Genomic DNA, 21,963 nt, shown 5'->3' on the forward strand with positions numbered 1-21,963 from the left:
GAGACAACTGTCTTTTCCCCGTGTTCTTGACACCTTTGTAAAAAATCAGTTGGCTGTAAATGTGTGGACTTATTTCAGAGCTCTGTATTCTGTTCCATCGGACAACTTGTCTGTTTTTATGCCATTGCCATTGTGTTTTGCTTACTACAGCTTTGTAGCACATTTTGAAGTCAGGTAGTATAACACCTCCAGATTTGTTCTTTTTGATCAAGATTGCTTAATTTATTTGGGGTCTTTTATGGTTCCATACAAATTTTAAGATTGTTTTTTCTATTTCTGTGAAGAATGTGACAGATTTTGACAGAGATTACACTGAATCTGTAGATCACTTTGGGTAGTATCAACATTTTAATATTATTTTTTCCAATCTATGAATGTGGAATATTGTTCCATTTATTTGTGTCTTCTTCCATTTCTTTCATCGGTGTTTTACAGTTTTCATTGTACAGATCTTTCACCTCCTTGGCTAAATGTATTCCTAGGTATTTTATTAGGGTTCCTCTTTCATTAGCACATTGCAATATTAGGCGTACAAGTCCTATACATGTTCTGTTAGATTTATACCTTAGCATTTAACTTTTCTGAATGATTATTAATGGCACTGTATTTTTAAATTTTGTTATCTATGTGCTCATCACTAGTAAGAGAAATACAATCAATTTCTGTATTTTTATTTTGTATCCAGGACCTTGCCAGACTCACTTTTTAGTTTTAGAAGTTACCTTGTAGATTTCTTGGGATTTTCTACGTAGACAAAAATGTCATCTGCAAATAAAGACAGTTTTATTTTTCTTCTCCTATGGTAAGAGTGGTGAGACAGACACCCCTACCTTATTCTGTACCTTAGGGGGAAAGCATTCAGTCTTTCACCGTCAATTATAATATACAATATTAGTTAAAGGTTCTTAAATTTTTTATCAAGTTGATATCTGTTTCTATTTTTCTGAGAGTTCTTCATGAATGGTGACTTTGTCAAATATTTTTTCTGTATCGATTGATAAGATCCTATACATTTTTTCTTCCTTAGTCTATTAATTAGCTGGATTACATTGATTGACTTTCAAATACTGAAACAGCCTTACATTCCTCTAATAAACCCCATTTGGTTATGGTCTATAATTCCTTTTATATCTTTCTTAATACTTTTGACAGGATTGTATTAATAATTTTTACTTCTATATTCATGAGATATATTGGTTTGTTGTTTTCTTCTTTATATAGTCTTTGTATGGTTTGGTATCAAAGTCATACTAGATCCATAAAATGAATTGGAAAGTATTCCTTCTCTTCTGTTTTCTGGAAGAAATTATATGGAATTGGTGTAAATTCTCCTTTAAATGCTTGGTAGAATTTGCCAGTGAAACCATCTAGGCCTTAAGATTGAGGGGAGAGAGTTTTTATACTATAAATTCAATTTTCTGTAATAATTATGGTGTTATTTAAATTACTTATTTCATATTAAGGATATCTTTTGATTTCTCAGCCCCCAAAAAAGGTAAATCCTAAGATGGCAGTGGGGAATTCCTAGAAGCAACTCAATTAGCTCTGCAGAACTCACAAAAGACTTCAGAAGTGGTAAATCAGATACTTTTGAAAGCAGGATAAAGTTGGGGTCAAAACAGTATGACTGATTGAAAGTCTGTTTAAAAAGAGATTAAATTTCCAGCTGACCTCCCTTACTTTGGCATGACTGTATGTTATTATCTAAAGAGGGTAAAACAGTAATTTTCTGGACCAAGAGATAACTGGGTACAATTAAGGGCAAGAGTACTATACTGAAAACAGGGATTAAATACAAATTAATGTATTTAATGCTGAGATCCCAGCTTTCTGCCTCACTTGGTTCCTAAAATATTGGACTCAGAAGGGCCTTCACTGGGAAATCAAAGCATTTCAAAATAGAACACCTAAAGGCATCATCAGGCAATGAGATGTACTGGCCACATCTCCCTCCAGTTAAGCTCATAGCTCCTTTCCTTAAACTTGAATAAACAAACAAGGATCGCCAGAAATCTCAGAAAGACCTCTAACCTTAAATACAGTGACAAAAAAAAAATTAAAAGAAAACAGCAATTTGGGAGGAGCTGAGACTATGCAAGGTGAAAAAAACTTTCCTCCCAAATGTCTATTCATACTCTCAGAGATGAAACAGAAGATACTGCATCTGGGAATCAGGGACAGAATTCTATTCCTAAAAATTCAAGGAACAAAAAATAACTCAGGAAAAAATATATGTATAGAAAGAGATAAAATACTTAGTAAAGAGAGTGAAAAAATAAATTTAGATAAATCTCCTGGAAGGCAGGGCAAATGAACAAAGAGAAAACTGGAAGATCTAATATCTGAATAATGGGAGTTTCAACAAGAAAACAGAGGAACACGGCTGGGTGCGGTGGCTCACGCCTGTAATCCCAACACTTTGGGAGGCTGAGGCTGGCAGATCTCCTGAGGTGAGGAGTTTGAGACCAACCTGGCCAACATGGTGAAACCCCATCTCTACTAAAAAATACAAAAATTAGCCAGGCATGGTGGCACGTGCCTGTAGTCACAGCTACTTGGCTGGCTGAGGCAGGAGAGTTGCTTCAACCCAGGAGGCGGAGGCTGCAGTGAGCCAAGATCAAGCCACTGCACTCCAGCGTGGGTGACAAGAGCAAGACTCTGTCTCAAAAAAACAAAAAGAAAAAAAGAAAAGAAAATAGAGGAAAATGAATAGAAGAAATCATCAAGGAAATATTTCAGGACTGAAGAGAATGAGTTTTTATAGTGAAGGACTCTCTGAGTGTCCAATACAACAAATGAAAATAGACCCACACCAAGGCATAACGTTAGGAAATTTCAGAACACTGGGGGAAAATGTATGTTTCTACATGCATCCAGAGAGGAGGAAAAAAGAGCAGGAAATCCAGATGCCTTTAGATTTCTCAGTAACATTACTTGATGTTAGAATATGGAGCAAAGCCTTCAAATTTCTGAGGGAAAATCATTTCTACATAACTATATATATGGAAAAATCATCATTCAAGTTTGAGAAGAAAATAAAGATCTTTTCAGATAAGCAGGAAGCTTCTGGAGAATGTATCCATAAAAATGAGGAGGAAAAAGGAAGGTGATTAGGAAACAGGAGATCTAACACAGGAAAGAAGTAAACAACACTCCCAGGATGACAGAAAAATGAGATTCCAAGATGCCTCCTGAATTTCTTGTTAGACAGCAAGTAGCTCAGCTAAAGGTTAAGAATTCTCCAGAAGAAGGGTCTAAAAGAAAATTAAAGTGAATGAAAATTAGAAAAGTGAATGAAATTAGTGAAGTGAAAATTAGAATGATGACATTTTTCTGAATTAGTGATAAGCATGTAAAAACTAAGAAAACAAGCAAATAAAAAAGCAAGGTAATTATTGACTCTAGTGGAAAAAAAACTCAGGAAAGGAAAAATAATTGCAGTATATTACATGACATAGCTGTGAATAGTATAGAGGCATAATTTAATAATATGTCTTTATAATAATAATATAACTTCATAATAGTTTAATGAAGGCATTAATAATAATATGCCTTCATAATAATTTAAACACTGCATATTGGCCCAGTCAAAGTTATATAAAACTCTGGGGTATGGGACTGGAAGACAGACTGGAGGGAGAGGTTGAGAAAGGAGAAAGAGGAGGGGGAGGGGGAGAGAGAAAGGAAGAGAAAGGAGCAGGAGGTGTGAAAAATTGTTAAATCTTCATCTTCTATAGTATGACTCTAATGAGTAGTGCCTACAACTGAAAGATCAAGAAGCAGCAATATAAACATGTTATTTAGAAATGTGGATAAAACACCAAGAGAATCAGATAGAATTGTTAACAGTAGTTGCCCCTGGTGGGTGAGGAAATGGGAGGAAGGGAATCAAGAGGCTGTTGTTTTTCACCTCAAGCCTACATGAGTCATTTGGCTCTTTAAACTATATACATGTACATTGTTGAAAAAAATGATGTTTTTAAATATTTGTTAAAAGTCCATACTCCCCAACATAGCTTTCAATATTCTTCATAGAATTACCCATCCTTACCTATCCCACAGACCCATAATATAGTCATGCAGTTTTTTTATCAACCCAGAAATACATTACTTCATTTCTCTATTAATTTATGGAATAAAATGTATTAAATTTATACCATACATCAATAATAATGTGGGCACAGCATAAAGAGATGAATTACACCATCTATGCCACCTAAAATTTTGTCTCAATTGTGGAAACAGAAAAATGAAACAATACAGTGGAATAAACACTCTCACAACGGTATTCATGAGATCCTACGGAAACACTAGAAGAGTCGCCCCTGTCCTAGTAAAGAGTGAGAATTGCCAATGAATGCAAAAGGAAGAAATGAGGACTCAAAAGGCATTTTTATGATCAACCATGTGTCAACCAGAACAAGGAGAAAAGGATGATTTAGGCAGAAAGAAGAGCACTGGCAAAAGATGCAAGGCGATAGTGAGCACACACTCATTTATTTACTCCTTCAATAAATGCTATTTGGGTCCTCATCACATGTAAGAAACTATGTCAGATCTCGGGATGATGAAGTCATTCTCCCTTCTCAAAAACAGGTCCTAATTTGCCAACAATTTTAGTACTATAATGGATGCAAGTACTATATTCCATTTAGTACTATATTCCATTTAGTACTATAATGGAAGCACAACACAGGAAGACCAAAGTTTAACCAGTCAAGATAGGCTTCCTAAAAGAGCATGACCTTGAAGAATAAGTAAGAATTAGCCAGATATCACACTAAAAATAGACAAAAAAAATACAGGATAAGACGCAGGTGGTTAAAACAACAGACACATAAAAGCAGCAGGTTTGAAGCGAAGGAAAGAATATTAGGTAATAAATAATGCCATAGCAGTATTTAAAACGTCACTAGGTTGGGTACAAAAACATAGTTCAATAGAATGAATAAGATCTAGTATTTGATTGCACAATAGGGTGATTACAGTCAACAACCACTTATTGTACATTTTAAATACCTAAAAGAGTATAATTAGAATGTATATAACACAAAGAAATGATAAATCCTTAAAGGGACGAATACCCCATTTACCTTGCTGTGATTATTATGCATTGTATTACTGCATCAAAATATCTCGCATAAATATATACACCTATGTACCCATAAAAATAAACAAAGAACTCCACTAGAAGTTAACAGATCAGAAAAGAAGTTCAAACCAGGCATGGTGGCTCACGCTTGTAATCCCAACACTTTGGAAGTCTGAGGACTGTGGATCACTTGAGGTCAGGAATTTGAGAACAGCCTGGTCAACATGGTGAAACCCCATCTCTGCTAAAAACACAAAAATTAGGTGGGTGTGGTGGTGCACACCTGTAATCCCAGCACTCTGGGAGGCTGAGACGGGCAGATCACTTGAGGTCAGGAGTTTGAGACCAACCTGGCCAACATGGTGAAACCCCATCTCTACTAAAAACAAAAATTAGGTGTGGTGGCACACGTCTGTAACTGCAGTTACGTGGGAGGCTGAGGCAGAAGAATCACTTGAATCTAGGAGGCAGAGGTTGCAGCGAGCTGAGATCGCACCACTGTACTCAAGCCTGGGTGACAGAGTGAGACTGTCTCAAAAAAAGAAAAAAAGTTCAAATGACAGCTTGAAAATCACCCCTACGTGCACAGAAAAAGAAAAAAAAAAAGAGGAAAGTAATTAAAGAGAACATGATAAATGTGAAAGACAGACAGAAGTTACTGGTATTCATGAAGAAAAAGCCAGAACAAATGGGTAAGAACCAACAGTGAATAATATAATAGAAGAAAAATCTTCCCACCATAGAGAAGGATCTAAATCTGTACCAAAAAGTTGGTCACCATGTGCCAGGGTAAAATAAATATTATGACACTAACAGCTAGACATGGCCTTGTAAAACTCTTGAACTTAAGGGAAAAAATAAAGACTCCTATGGGCAGACAGGTTATCTAAAAAATAGGTTATCTACAAAAAAACCAGCTGGCCTGGGAGGTCTATAAGCAATACCGTACACCAAGCTTTATGGAAAAGGAACTACCAAGTCTTAAAAGGAAAAGGTTGTATCTTAGGAATTTTATACTCAAATAAGCCATTCACTGTTTATGTGTGAAAGCAAGAAAAAGTCATTTTCAGATATATAAGAACTCATAAAGTATAAGACCTACAACTTTTTCCTGAAATTAAAAAGTCTATAAAATTTTGCTGCTTGAAGTGTGGTCCATGGACAGGCAGCACTGACATCACCTGGGAATCTGTTAGAAATGAAAGCTCTTGGGCCTCATTCCAGATCTACTGAATCAAAGTTTGTATTTTAACAAGATCCCTAGGTGATTCATATGCACACTAAAATTCCAGAAGCACAGCTCAAAATGTATCTCTGCCAACAAAGCTGTCATTCAACCTGAAGAACTGAATGCTCAAAGGAAGAAATGGGGACTCAAAGCAGCAATTGACAATCAGCATTGAAATAATGCTGCTTGTGTGCACACACACACAATTAAGATAGACAATGAGTGTTGAAATAATGTGTACACACACACAATTAAGTTTCAACCATGCTTTGACTACCATGAAAGAAAAGATATAAAGAAAAAAACTGCCAATAAACTGAAGATAAAATCCCAAATTCTAATAATAAACTCAAGAAATGGGAATAAAGAAAAAAAAGCCTAAGTAGTCATCATTTTACATAAGGAGAAATCAAAAGAAATTACTAATGACAGAGATAGTTATAAAATAATTATTAAAATGTGGTTTTTAAGTATATATTTAATCATCAGTAAAATAAAAACAAGATATGTGTATAATTTCCAAATTAGCAGAGGTAAAATTTCAGGGAAAAATTTAAGGAAAATGGAGAGAGGAGGAAAGATTTTAAATAGAGATTGTAATCTGAGCGTATATATTGAACTTCCCCCTTACAAATTCCCATTGAAATGATAGTATGTTAATAAGTGAATAACTCTGTATCGTACCTGGAAATTCACAGAAGTTATACACAAGGCAGAAAATTTAGGTGATTATTGCTATACATAGGGTAAGCAAGACTGAATTAAAAGAGAATACATAAACTATTCACTGTACATAAAGGAGAAGTCTGCCTTTGAAGTAAAGAAGAGATCCACAGGAGAATCCACAAATTCCCACTATATTAGAGTGGCAGATGATATAGCCAATTCCTGCCAATCAGTGCAATAGGGGCAGTTAGTCTAAGACAAAAGTGTAAGGGCACATAAGGTCTCACTCAATGAGGGTCCCTGTAAAACACTCAGTGCCTACGTGGGATAGGGTATTCTGGAGAGATGAAATAAAATGCAGACACTCCAGAAACTATCTCCAAATGAAGGAAAGCCACAAAATAATAAAAAACGAGATTCACTGACACAAAGGCAATGTTTTTTCTTGTGAATGCCTTCAACTGCAGCTTCCTATTCAGTCCCCATAATAACATAAAGCTGCAATAGGTCTAAAGCAGCAACTCTTTAGGCAGAAGAAGGGTATTTTTCCCACAGGCAGCCATAACTGAATTTACAAGGGACTTGATCAAACTTTGACTCTAATCCAGATCCCTGATATTTGAAGTAAAGGAATGTGGACACACACACACACACACAGAGTATATATGCAGATACTTTTAAAATTTGCTCTTCCTTTTTTTTTTTAACTTCTTAAATGGCAGCTTGCACCACTGTTTTTTTTTTCAACCAATTTTTCTTTTCTAATATGTGTATTCAGGGCTATTAAACTTCTGTATAAGGGTGAATTTAGATGTATCCCCAGGTTTTAATATATTTTCATGATTCCTCTATTTCTGCTAATGCTTCTTCCTTTAAATTCTACTTTGTCTGATATTAGTACAGGTATATCAGTTTTCTTTTCATTTTGGTTCACATTATAGCTTTTTTCCATGCTTTTATTTTCAGTCTTTTGGTATCCTTGTATTTAAGGTTTGACTCTAGTAAACCACATAAATTTTGTTTTATAGTCTAACAATCTTTTGTCTTTTAACTGAAGTAATTAGCCCATTTACATCTAATGTAAAATATATATATTCTGGGGTTCAAATCTACCGTTTTAGAATTTGTCACAATTGCACTATGTTCTTTTTTCTCTTCTTTCTTGAACCCTTTTGGATCAATCAAGTATTTTAGCATGATTCTATTTGCCCTTGTGATATCTGAATAGTTATACATTGTTTTATTTTGCTTTTAATGGTAACCTTAGAAATTGAACGTGCATCCCAGACTTTTAAAAGTTGAAGGTAAATTGTCTATTTTACATTTTTCTGAACAATTCAAGGACATTTGAACACTTTAATTTTACTCTCTTCTGAATTTTATATTATTGTTTCTATGTTTTTAAAGTTCTACATACATTTAAACTCCAGAAAACATATTGCGCTAAACAGTATATATATATGATATATATGTGTATATATATGTGTATACAATATATATGTGTATATATATATGTATATATAATATATGTGTATATATAATATGTATATATAATATATATGTGTGTATATATATAATATATATATATGCGCTATCCATTGCTCTTTCTTTTATAATTTAACCTTTATTTTAAGTTCAGAGGTATATGTGCAGGCTTGTTATATAGGTAAACTTTTCCCATGGGGGTTTGTTGGACAGATTATTTTGTCACCCAAGTATTAAGTCTAGTACTCATTAGTTATTTTTCCTGATCCTCTACCTCCTCTCACCTTCCACCCTCCAATATGTCCCAGTGAATGTTGTTCCCCTGTATGTGTCCATGTGTTCTCACAGTTTAGCTTCCACTTTTAAGTGATAACATGTGGTATTTGGTTTTCTGTTCCTGCACTGGTTTGCTAAAGATAATGGCCTCCAGCTTCATCCATGTTCCTGCACAAGACATGATCTCATTTTTTATGGCTGCGTAGTATTCCAGGTGCATATGTACCACATTTTCTTTATCCACTTTACAATTTGTTTTTTGAGGAGGAGGAGTCTCACTCTGTCGCCAAGGCTGGAATACAGTGACATGATCTCTACTCACTGCAACATCCACCTCCCGTGTTCAAGAGATTCTCCTGCTTGAGCCTCCTGAGTAGCTGGAATTACAGGCACCCACCACCATGCCTGGCTAATTTTTGTATTTTTAGTAGAGATGTGGTTTCACCATGTTGGCCGGGCTGGTCTGGAACTCCTAACCTCAAGTGATCCACCCACCTCAGCCTCCCAAAGTGCTGGGATTACAGGCATGAGCCAGCACACCTGACCCCAGTCTTTAAGTGATGGGAATTTAGGTTGATTCTGTGTCTTTGCTATTGTGAATAGTGCTGCAATGAACACATACATGCAAGTGTCTTTATAATTAAATGATTTATATTACTTTCCATATATACCCAGTAATGGGATTTTTGGGTCAAATGGTTATTTCTGTTTTTAGGTATCTGAGCAGTCACTACACTGTCTTCCACAAAGGTTGAACTAATTTACACTCCCACCAACAGTGTATAAATGTTCCCTTTTCTCCACAATCTCACCAGCATCTGTTACTTATTGACTTTTTAGTAACAGCCAGTCTGAATGGTGTGACATGTTATCGCTTTGTGGTTTTGATTTTTATTTCTGTAATGATCAATTATGAGCTTTTTTTTTCGTATGACTTTTGGCCACATGTCTTCTCTTGAAAAATGTCTGTTCATGTCCTTTGCCCACTTTTTAATGGAGTTGTTTTTTTCTTGTAAATTTAAGTTCCTTTGTCAGATACATAGTTTGCAAAATTTCTCTCCCATTCTATAGGCTGTCTGTTCACTCTATTGATAGTTTCCTTTGCTATGCAGAAACTTACTAGTTTAATTAGATGTCATTTTTCAATTTTTGCTTTTATTGCAACTGCTTTTGGTGTCTTCCTCATGTAATCTTTGCCCATTCCAATGTCCATAATGGTATTGTCTTCCAGGGTTTGTATAGTATTGGGTTTTACATTTAAGTCTTTAATCCATCTTGAGTTAATTTTTGTATATGATGTATAGAATTGATCCAGTTTCAATCTTCTGCATATGGCTACCCATTTATCCCAGCACCAATTATTGAATAGGAAATCCTTTCTCCATTGCTTGTTTTTTTGTCAGGTTTGTCAAGATCAGAAGTTGTAGGTGTGTGGCCTTATTTCTAGGTTTTCTATTTTGTTCCATTAGTCTATGTGTCCATCTTTGCACCAGTATCATGATGTTTTGGTTACTGTAGCCCTGAAGTATAGCTGTAAGTCAGGCGGCATGATGCCTCCAGCTTTGTTCTTTTTGTTTAGGACTGCCTTGGCTATTCAGGCTGTTTTTTGGTTCCATATGGATGTTAAAATAGTTTTTTTTTCCTAGTTCTGTAAAGAATTTCAATGTTACTTGAATAGAAATAGCATTGAATCTATAAATTGCTTTGGGCAGTATGGCCATTTTAACAATATTGATTCTTTCTATCCATGAGCATAGGATGTTGTTCCATTTGCTTGTGTCATCTCTGATTTCTTCAAGTGGTGTTTTGTAGTTATCCTTGTAGAAATATTCTACCTCCCTGGTTAGCTGTATTCCTAGGTATTTTATTTTCTGTGTATGACAAATGTCAATGGGATTGTGTTCCTGATTTGGCTCCTGGCTTGACTGTTGGTGTATAAGAATGTTAATGATTTTTGCACATTGATTTTGTATCCTGAGACTTTGCTGAAGTTATCAGCTTAGGGAGCCTTTGGCCTGAGACTATGGGGTTTTCCAGATATAGGATATGTCATCTGCCAACAGGGATAGTTTAACTTCTTCTCTTCCTATTTAAATGATCTTTATTTCTTTCTCCTGTCTGATTGCCTCATCCAAAATTTCCAGCACTATGTTGAATAGGAGTAGTGAGAGAGGGCATCTTTGTCTTGTGCTGGTATTCAAGGAGAATGCTTCCAGCTTTCACCCACTTGGTATGATGTTGACTGTGGGTTTGTCATAGATGGCTCTTATTATTTTGATGTATATTCCTTGAATACCTACTTTATTGAGAAGTTTGTTTTTTTTTTTTTTAATGGAGTTTCACTCTTGTCGCCCAGGCTGCAGTGCAATGGCAGGATCTTGGCTCACTGCAACCTCTGCCTCCTGGATTCAAGTGATTCTCCTGCCTCAGCCTCCCAAGTAGCTGGCATTACAGGTGCCCGCCACCATGCCCAGCTAATTTTTGTATTTTTAATAGAGACAGGGTTTCACCATGTTGGTCAGGCTGGTCTTGAATTCCTGACCTCAGGGGATCCACCCGCCTCAGCCTCCCAAAGCTCTAGGATTACAGGCGTGAGCCACTACACCCAGCTCATTGATCTTTCGAATGGTTTTTTGTCTCTCAATCTCCTTCAGTTCAGCTCTGATTTGAGTCATTTCTTGTCTCTGCTAGCTTTGGGATTGGTTTGCTCTTGGGTCTCTAGTTCTTTTAGTTGTGATGTTATGTTGTTAAATTGAGATCTTTCTAACTTTTTGATGTGGGCATTTAGTGCTACAAATTTCCCTCTTAACATTGCCTTAGCTGTGTCCCAGAAATTCTGGCATGTTGTATCTTTGTTCTCATTAGTTTCAAATAACTTCTTGATTTCTGCCCTAAATTCATTATTTACCCCAAAGTCATTCAGAAGCAAGTTATTCAATTTCCATGTGATTGTATGGTTTTAAGTGATTTTTTTAGTCTTGTTTTCTAATTTGATTGTGCTGTGGTCTGAGAGATTGTTTTTCCTTTTTTTTTTTTTTTTTTTTTTTTTGAGATGGACTCTTGCTCTGTTGCCCAGGCTGGAGTGCAGTGTTGCGATCTCGGCTCACTGCAAGCTCTGCCTCCCAGGTTCATGCCATTCTCCTGCCTCAGCCTCCGGAGTAGCTGGGACTACAGGCGCCTGCCACCACGCCCGGCTAATTTTTTGTATTTTTAGTAGAGACGGGGTTTCATTGTGTTAGCCAGGATGGTCTCGATCTCCTGACCTTGTGATCCTCCCACCTCGGCCTCCCAAAGTGCTGGGATTACAGGCATGAGCCACTGCACCCAGCCGAGATTGTTTTTTATGATTTCAGTTCTTTTGCCTTTGCTGAGGAGTGTTTTACTTTCAATTGTGTGATCAATTTTAGAGTAAGTGCCATGTGGTGATGAGAAAAATGTATATTCTGTTGTTTTGGGGTAGAGAGTTCTGTAGATGTCTATCAGGTTCATTTGATCCAGTGCTGAGTTCAGGTCCTGAATATCTTCGTTAATGTTCTGTCTTGATGATCTGTCTAGTATTGTCAGCGGGGTGTTAAAGTCTTTTATTATTACTGTGAGGGAGTCTAAATCTCTTTGAAGGTCTCTAAGAATTTGCTTTATGAATTTGGGTGCTGCTGTGTTGGGTGCATATATATTTAGGATAGTTTGGTCTTCTTGTGAATTGAACCTTTACCATTAAGTAATACCCTTCGTCTTTTTAAATTTTTCTGGTTTAAAGTCTGTTTTGTGTGAAACTAGGATTGCAACCTCTGCTTTTTTTCTGTTTTCCATTTTTTTGGTAGATTTTTCTCCATCCCTTTATTTGAGCCTATGTGTGTCACTGCATGTGAGATGGATCTCTTGAAGACAAGCATACCAATGGGTCTTGGTTCTTTATCCAGCTTGCTACTCTGTGTCTTTTAATTGGGGCATTTAGCCCACTTACATTCAAGGTTAGTATTGATATGTATGGATTTGATCCTGTCATTATGATGTTAGCTGGTTATTTTGCAGACTTGTTTATGTGGTTGCTTTATAGTGTCACTGGTCTGTATTCTTCAGTATGTTTTTGTAGTGGCTGGTAATGGTCTTTCCTTTCCATATTTAGTGCTTCCTTCAGGAGCTCTTATAAGGCAGATCTGATGGTAACAAATTATCTCAGCATTTGCTTGTCTAAAAAGGATCATATTTATCATTCACTTATGAAGCTTAATTTGGCTGGATATGAAATTCTGGGTTGGAATTTATTTTAAGAATGTTGAATACTGGCCCAGAATCTCTTCTTGCTTGTAAGGTTTCAGCTGAGAAGTCTGCTGTTAGTCAATGGACTTCCCTTTGTAGGTGACCTGACCTTTCTCTCTGTCTTTAACATTTTTTCTCATTTCAGCCTTGGAGGATCTAATGGCTATGTCTCTTGGGATGATCTTCTTGGGAAGTATTTTACTGGGGTTCTCTGCATTTCCTGAATTTGAATGTTGGCCTGTCTAGCTAGTTGGGTTCATCCATGAAGTTCTCATGGATGATATCCTGAAACATGTTTTCCAAGTTGGTTCCATTATCCCCCTCTTTTTCAGGGACACCAATAAGTCATAGATTTGGTCTCTTTACATAATCTCATATTTCTCAAAGGTTTTGTTCATTCCTTTCATTCTTTTTTCTCTATTCTTGTCTGACTGTCTTATTTCAGAAAGCCAGTCTTCAAGCTCTTAGATTCTTTCCTCCACTTGGTCTATTCTGCTATTAATACTTGTGATTGCATTACGAAATTCTTGTATGGTGTTTTTCAGCTCTCTCAGTTCAGTTACACACTCCTATACTAGTTATTTGGTCTGCCAGTTCCAGTATTGTTTTATAATGGTTTTTAGCTTCCTTGGACTGGGTTTCAACATACTGCTATAGCTCAAGGATCTTCATTTCTGTCCATATTCTGAACTCTGTTTCTGTCACTTCATCCATCTCAACCTGGTTCAGAACACTTGCTGGAGAGGCAAGGTGGTCATCTGTTGGAAAGAAGGTGCTCCGGCTTTTTGAGTTGTTAGGGTTCTTGTGCTGATTCTTTCTCATCTTTGTGGGCTTATCTTCCTTTAATCCTCGAGGTTGCTGACTTTTTGCATAATTTTGTTTCTTTTATCCTATTTTTTTAATGACCTTGAGGGCTTGATTCTAGTATAAGGTGGATTCAGCCAACTGGCTTCATTTATGAAAGATTTTAGGGGGCCAACACTCAGCTCCCAATACCTGGACTGGATGTTCTAATTCTGGGGTACTTGTATTGGGCCCCAACTTTGTTCTCTGGCTCCTTGATGTTAGGAATCCACTGCACTGCGGGGGCCAAAATGTTTTTGGACTGCCGGTCATTACACTCTGATGGCTGATGTCAGCCAAAGCATTTCACAGCATGATGACAGTGGGATCCATACTCATTTGCACATATCAGCAGCAGTGGTAGTGGCAGCTACGGTGGAGTGCTACCAGGTGCCGGGGGTCCTGCCTCTCTGTAGGCATTCACCACAGTGGCAGAGGCAGTGCAGCTGGGGGTGGGCAGGAGGCCCCTGTTGGTGACTGTGTGTTCAGTCATGCTGGAGGTGGTGTTGGCTCAGGGGCGGGGCACTGGCAGATGCAGGTCTGAGTGCCTTCTGTGTGCCCCACAAGTAGGAGTGGTTGCTCAGGGTGGGGCAGGATCCACTGTTCTCTGCACAGTGTTAGCCCAGGGTGGGATGCTGGCTGACTCTGTGCCCACCAAGGCTCTGTCTGCAGTGGCAGTCAGCAGGGGACTGCCCATTCTGCTCACTCTCATCTAATTGTTCTGCAGGCATAAAAGGCTGTTTTCATTTCCTGCTTCAGGATATTTATATATGCTGCTCCCACTATCTGAACTTTTTTGGTCTCATAACCCTTCCCATCACAAAACTGATTTCTTCTTAGCAGTAATACCTCAGCATAAACATGCCCCAGCACAGAGGGCTTCCCTGACCATTTTATGGATTTTCTTAACACAATTTTTTTTTTTTTGAGACGGAGTTTCGCCCTTATTGCCCAGGCTGGAGTGCAATGGCGCAATCTCAGCTCACTGAAACCTCCACCTCCCAAGTTCAAGCAATTCTCCTGCCTCAGCCTCCTCAGTAGCTGGAATTACAGGCATGTGCCACCATGCCCAGCTAATTTTATATTTTTAGTAGAGATGGGCTTTCTCCATGTTGGTCAGACTGGTCTCAAACTCCTGATCTCAGGTGATCCACCCGCCTCGGCCTCCCAAAGTGCTGGGATTACAGGCGTGAGCCACTGTGCCTGGCCAGTGACACAATTTTTAATTATATATAATTTGATTGTTTACTTGTTTATTGTTTGTCTCCTTAGATATAAGAACCTTGAAGGCAGGATATGTGTTAGTTTAATTCACTGGAGTTAAACTCCTTACCCACATCAAGGGAATTAAAAGGTTCTGGAGCCAGAGACTTACAGGAAGAACTTCTGAGGATTTCATTGAGAAAGGTGTGCTGTGAGCCTACCTCTCATTCTGCACCATCAAGGAGAAGGGATGAGGGCTTCAGTCTGCTAACCCCAAATCAAGAGGAAGAAATTTTAAGGATACCACTTGAAGAGTTCAATATGTGTCACCAACAGTTGGTTGGTGTTTAATTCACACTTGAGAAATTTAAGGGCTGAGAGAACAGCTGCAGCAGCCCCTGTAAGCAGAGTAGGTGTTGCAGCACTGGCTCCCTGGACTTGAAGAGTTTGTTTAGCAAAGTTTACATGAGGGTTTCCTGTGAACCAGATGTGGGCACGTGCATGACAGCCAGCATGTGGTTGTCTTAGGAACTTACCAAGATGGCCACAGAGGGGTTAGCACATGTAAATAGGGAGAAGCTGGGGGCATGTCTAGCAGTCTCAGAGCTGAGGAAAGAGCAATATTACCAAGCCAAAGTGTTGTGAATAGCACATTTCAAGGGAATTGGAGGCAAGAAATCCCAAGGAATTTGGGAGGGCAAAGGCAATTTCTCAGAAAATCCATCAAAGTGCTCACAACAGTCAGCTTAAGACACTTGCCAAACAGAGAACACCAATACCTGCTCTCAACAATAAAGCCAAGAACTCTCCTGCCTCCCTTTCCTCTCCTTTTGCCCAAGTCTCCCCTTCTGAGTACGAGTAGAAAAGATGGAAGAAGTTGAACAACTGCCCTTCCCTACCTTCAGCCTTCTGGAAATATATCACTTGGCAAAATTATTTTCCAAGCAAAATCAAAGAAATTTTAAAAATGAACCAAATAATAAATAAATATGCGAACATTTTAGTTGTATGACAATAGGATGAAAGTGGTTATTCATGGTCCTTAATATATTCCTCTAAATTCTCTTTAACAAACACAAGTACGTACTAGAAAAAAAAAAAAAAAAAAGACCAATGCAAATAAATCCCACACCTTTCCCACTCTAACCCTACCACTAATTGCAAATTATTCAGACTTCTCAGACTTGAAGTTTAGAAAGAGATGCCAAAGTTCTCCCTTCCCCACTCATTCCCAGGCTGGAAACTTCTCCCCCATGTGGCTGGCCAGCAGTGGGAAAGAACTCACCCTTGACATAAGAAGCCCCCTGGCCGGCCATGGTGGCTCACGCCTGTAATCCCAGCACTTTGGGAGGCCGAGGCAGATGGATCATTCAGGTCAGGAGTTCAAGACCAGCCTGGCCAATATGGTGAAACCCCATCTCTATTAAAAATACAAAAATTAGCCAGGCATGGTGGCAGGCACCTGTAATCCCAGCTACTTGGGAGGCTGAGGCAGGAGAATTGTGTGAACCTGGGAGGCAAAGGTTTCAGTGAGCCCAGATCCCACCACTGCACTCCAGTCTGGGCAAGAGTGAGACTCCGTCTCCAAAAAAAAAAAGCCTCCTCCCCTTGCCCACAGGGTGTAGCTCTCCTATTGCAGCCTCCTTGGCAGAATAAATATATCCCAAAACAACATGATACCCCATCATTCTTCTACACAGCATGACACAGAATACCAGGGCCTATATCTGCTCACCAAGGTGGAAATATGGGGAAGCAGGCATAACACATTCTCTTTGCAAGAATAATCCCTGGATTTAGTTCTCCAATGCTTTACTGAAGCTTCCATGCTCTGAGTTAGAACACACCCTGGGGGAATGCTACCACAGTACCTCCAGCAACCTTCCCAGGCCTTCCTGGAGTAGACCGGTGAGTCTTTCTTCTCAAAGGCCACATGTACAATCTCTCATCTGCCCTGCTCTGCAATGTCTCAAGGAAATTGGAGGACATACTTGGTCACTGTTTAATGTATGGTAGAACAGTGACCTCAACAAAATCCAAACTCCAGCCAAAATATGCTCTCCCTGCATTTCTACTCTGTATCTTGAAGCTAATCGGCAAAGGCCAATTTACTCTTTTGCCTAACAATATCCCAAATCTGAAGATGACTGACATAATCTTGGAATCTTCTTTTGTACAGGACTAGCACGTCAGATTCCATCAATCTGGGGCTCTCTCTTACCTAAGAGCTGATGCAAAATCCTTGACTGGGAATTAAACTGTCCCATAAAGAATTACCTTGAAGCGTCTCAAAAACAATGATAAGCACAGGCTTATTACAAATTTACAGATTTTTAAAAATAAGCTGATTTTACATTTTTGCAAACATTATTTAACATAAACATATCTAAAATGCGAAAACAGAACTTGCATCATGTTCCTAATCGATGGTTTGCTCAGAATAGATGAACAAGAACTGGATTAAGTTGCAGCAACCCAAGGGCAGAACTCAGAAGACTTGACCTCTTGCTCCAACTCTTGACAACTTTCAACCAGTGACTTAAAGTGCCAGGATTTCCTTTCCTCAAAGCCCAAAGTGTCCAGTGCTCCTGGGTCCTGTGTGCAACATGGCCACACCCACGAAAACGGGACCATTGCTGCTTAAATATGTTAACCTAGGTTGACGAATATTTAGACAAAGCAAACGTTACACCATCATCACAGTACATTCCAAAGCCATATAAAGTTATCTCTCTTCTCCACCCATCCAGAGGCACTGGCACATTCCACATGCAGGAGCAAGTGAAGCCACCACTAACCTTCCAGTCAAACATCTCCGCAGAGAATATGATGCTCCTCCCCCACAGGTCCGGGAGCAGTCACTCCAGTCACCCCAAGCATCCCAGTTGCCATCTTTGTCTTCATCTGAACGAGTGTTTCTTGAGGTCTAGATGTTAAAAAGCAAACAAACAAACAAAAAAAACCAATAAATTATAGGCAAATGTGGTAGAAATATCCCAAATCTTCCCCAGTTATTCCAGAGTCACCTTTTTTTTTTTTTTTAATTGAGACAGAGCTTCGATCTTATTGCCCAGGAGTGCAATGGCACAATCTCGGCTCGCTGCAACCTCCACCTCCTAGGTTCAAGCAATTCTCCTGCCTCAGCCTCCTGAGTAGCTGGGATTACAGGCGCCCACCACCACACCTAACTTTTGTATTTTTAGTAGAGACAGGGTTTTGCCATGTTGGCCAGGTTGGTCTTGAACTCCTAACCTCAGGTGATCTGCCCGCCTCAGCCTCCCAAATCCAGAGTCATCTTCTAAGCTCTTCACAAAGACCAATGTTACCCAAAAATGCTTTGCTTTGGAATGACTGCATAAAAAAAAAAGACAGGTTTATATGAAAATCAGTTGACACATGCATGCCTTTCCACCTTAAGGTTTTGTCGAGATGGCTTTTAAGCTCAGTATTATATCTGAAATTTTATCATTCCTAAATTTAAATAAATTGGCTAAATATCAATTATATTATTCTGTTTTCTAACTTACATAGCAGGGACCCCGCTTGAGCCTAAACCCCGTCTACCAAAAATACAAAAATCAGCTGAGTGTGATGATGCGTGCCTGTAATCCCAGCTACTTGGGAGGCCAAAGCAGGAGAATCACTTGAACCAGGGAGGCGGAGGCTGAAGTAAGTCAAGATTGTGCCACTGCACTCCAGCCTGGGCAGCAGAGCAAGACTCTATCTCAGAAAAAAAAAGAAAAAAGAAGTGCTCATGAGTGAAATTCTGACTTGCTTGTGTGTCAGGCAGACTGGAGGTAACTCCCAAGAAACCTTGCATAAGGATTTGTGAAACCTCCTGAGAGAATCTCCATTCCTAGAAAACAAAGTCATATGAACATAGTTGGCCAAGTTATAAAGGTTTTGAATCCAAGAAAATAGGGAAGAGTCAATTATGAGTACAGTTTGGTTTAACTGGTCTCCTAGACTTTCCACCATTGACTTAATTCAGAATACTACAAAGAAGAAGGGAAATTACAAGTAAAAAGTACATAGATAGATGTAGGTATAGACCTGAAAAGAAATAAAGCTCATTATTAAGTTACAAAACTTTACTAAGGGGTCTAAAATATACTTGAATAAATGAAGAAACAACCATAGTCCTGAATGAGGAGACTCAATACTGTAAAATGCTACTTCTCTCCAAGTTTATCTATAAGTTTACAGCAAGTCCCATCAAAATCCCCAGAGAAAAATTTTTTGAAACATAACAAATGATTCTAAAGTTCATCTAGTGGCATAAATACCTATAAGAGCCAAGGGAGGCCGGGCGTGGTGGCTCATGTCTATAATCCTAGCACTTTGGGAGGCCGAGGTGGGTAGATTTCCTGAGCTCAGGAGTTCGAGACCAGCCTGGGCAACATGGCAAAACCCCATCTCTACTAAAATACAAAAAAACTAGCTGGGCGTGGCGTCACATGCCTGTGGTCCCAGGTACTCGGGAGGCTGAGGCACCAGTATTGCTTGAACCTGGGAGGCAGAGGTGACAGCTGAGATCGTGCCACTGCACTCCAGGCTGGGTGACAGAGTGAGACTCTGTCTCAAAAAAAAAAAAAAAAAAAAGCTAAAAAATTGTGAAGGAAGATAGAATTACTATAGAATTACTATATGATCCAGCAATCCAACTTCTTGGTATTTATCCAAAAGAATTGAAATCAGGATCTCAAAGAGATATCTGCACACTCATTGTTTGCAATAGCCAAGACATGGAAGCAACCCAAATATCCATCAACAGATGAATGGATAAACAACATGCGGTATACACACAATGAAATGCTATGGAGCCATTAAAAAGAAGGAAAGCCTATCACATGCCACAATATGGATGAATCTTGAGGACATTAGGTTATGGGAAACAAGCCAGTCACAAAAGACAAATACTGCATGGTTCCATTTATATGAGGTATCTAACATAGACCGACTCATTGAAGCAGAAAGTACAATAGTGGTTGCCAGGGACTGGGGTGATAAGGAAATGAAGAGTTACTGTCCAATGGGTATAAAGTTTCAACCATGCAAAATTAAAAAGTTCTAGAGATCTGCTTTTCAACATTGTACTTATAATTACCAATACTGTACTATATGCTTCTAAATTTATTAAAAGGGTAGATCTCATGTTACAAGTTTTTTTAAACACAATTAAAAGAACTCTAAAGGAAGTAAAATGAGAGGAAAATTGTCTCAATTAAGAGTAGAGAATTGGCACAGCAATAAACAAATGGACCTATTAAAATAAAAAAAAAAAGAGTCCAGAAACAGATCAAGTATAAGGATAGCACCACAAATCAATGTGACAAATGTTTTGTGGGCTTTTTGTTTGTTTTGTTTTGTTTTTGAGATGAAGCCTCGCTTTGTCACCCAGGCTGGAGTGCAGTGATGTGATCTCAGCTCACTGCCACCTCCGCCTCCTGGGTGGGTTCAAGCAGTTCTCCTGGCCCAGCCTCCTGAGTAGCTGGGACTACAGGTGCCCGCCACCACGCCCGGCTCATTTTTTGTATTTTTAGTAGAGATGGGGTTTCACCGTGTTAGCCAGGACGGTCTCGATCACCTGATCTCGTGATCCGCCCGCCTCAGCCTCCCAAAGTCCTCGGATTACAGGCATGAGCCACCGTGCCCGGCATGTTTTGTGTTTTTAAAAATCATAGATAACTTCTTCACAGAATATACCAAAATAAATTCCAGATCTATTAGAAATGTATGTTAAAATACTGAAACCATAAAATGTTAGAAATATTATAGATTAATAGATTAATCTTGGATATACCTATACCAATAGGTATATGAAAGACTATCCTAGATATAGCAATAAAAGTAGAAATTATAAGGGAAAAGACTGATAGGTTTCATTACATTAAAATAAAAACACATATATCATTTTCTATCTCTTCTCTACAGATAAAGCTATAGGCATAGGCGTATATACGCAAAATGTACCAGTAAAAGAACACGTATGTAGGCTGGAGGTATATAGGCTGGAAACATACCAAATTAGCTCTAAGAATGGAGGAAGTAGGACTAGGAATGAATGTTGTTGGGAAAAGACAGGAAATGAACTTCAACTGAATGTTTAATTTTCCCTAGTCCCACCCAGAATATGATAAATTGTTAAATGCCAGTTTTATTACTATTTGAACTTTCATGGTTTTTGAAATTTCTATTTTAAAAATATTGGGGTGGGGAAGAAGACAATCATTAGATAATCATATTAAATCTATATCATTTTTCATGCACGTATACTTTGTACATGCATAGGGAGAGGAGTGAGAGGTTAATTAAAATATTACCATTGCTACCTCTATGTGTGAGGGATTTGGGTGACTTTAACGTATTTTTGTTGTTGTTGCTGTTTCTCTGCATTTTGTAGACTTTTCTTAATAAAACACATCATACCTTAATTAAAAACAAGGAAGCAAACAAACAAAAACCACATATTCTTGGTGTACAGAAAAGTTCAAGTCAGACAGAATTTAATAGGTAAGTTCTAAGCTGGAGAACAGCAAAGTTTATGAAAGAAACTGTGACATACTAATAAACTGCAGCATGTGACTGAACTAGATATTGCACAGGTTTCCTTAAGCCCTTAGGCAAGTTACCTCATCTAACCAAAAAAAAAAAAAAAAAAATTAAATTAAAAGAGGGACCTGTGGAAAGGACCTTCAAAAGTGAAATGAAGAAATAATGACTGGAAGCAAAGAGGGGGTTTTCCAATAATTTTCACTCAAGTCTCACTGGTCAACGGGCTTTATGGCTTCTTGCCAAGCTACCTATTTATAGCACAGTAAGCAGTCCTACTAGAGGCAATATTTCAGTAACAGTCAAGTGAAAGGAAAGGATAAATATCTGGTGACTGATCAAATCTGTCATCAGGAAT

General features: G+C 38.3%; 1 protein-coding gene across 1 annotated transcript in view; it reads right to left on the reverse strand.

Moving 5' to 3' along the window:
- Positions 1 to 21,963, reverse strand: part of ADAMTSL3 (ADAMTS like 3) — a 386,012-nt gene that overhangs the window by 249,995 nt on the left and 114,054 nt on the right. Inside the window, exon 4 of the mRNA XM_055098263.2 lies at positions 17,852 to 17,979. Coding sequence (XP_054954238.2) covers positions 17,852 to 17,979 — 128 coding nt within the window. The remainder of the gene's footprint in view (positions 1 to 17,851; positions 17,980 to 21,963) is intronic.

This window comes from Pan paniscus, chromosome 16 (genome assembly GCF_029289425.2).
Source record: "Pan paniscus chromosome 16, NHGRI_mPanPan1-v2.0_pri, whole genome shotgun sequence".
NCBI classification, from domain to species: Eukaryota; Metazoa; Chordata; class Mammalia; order Primates; family Hominidae; genus Pan; species Pan paniscus.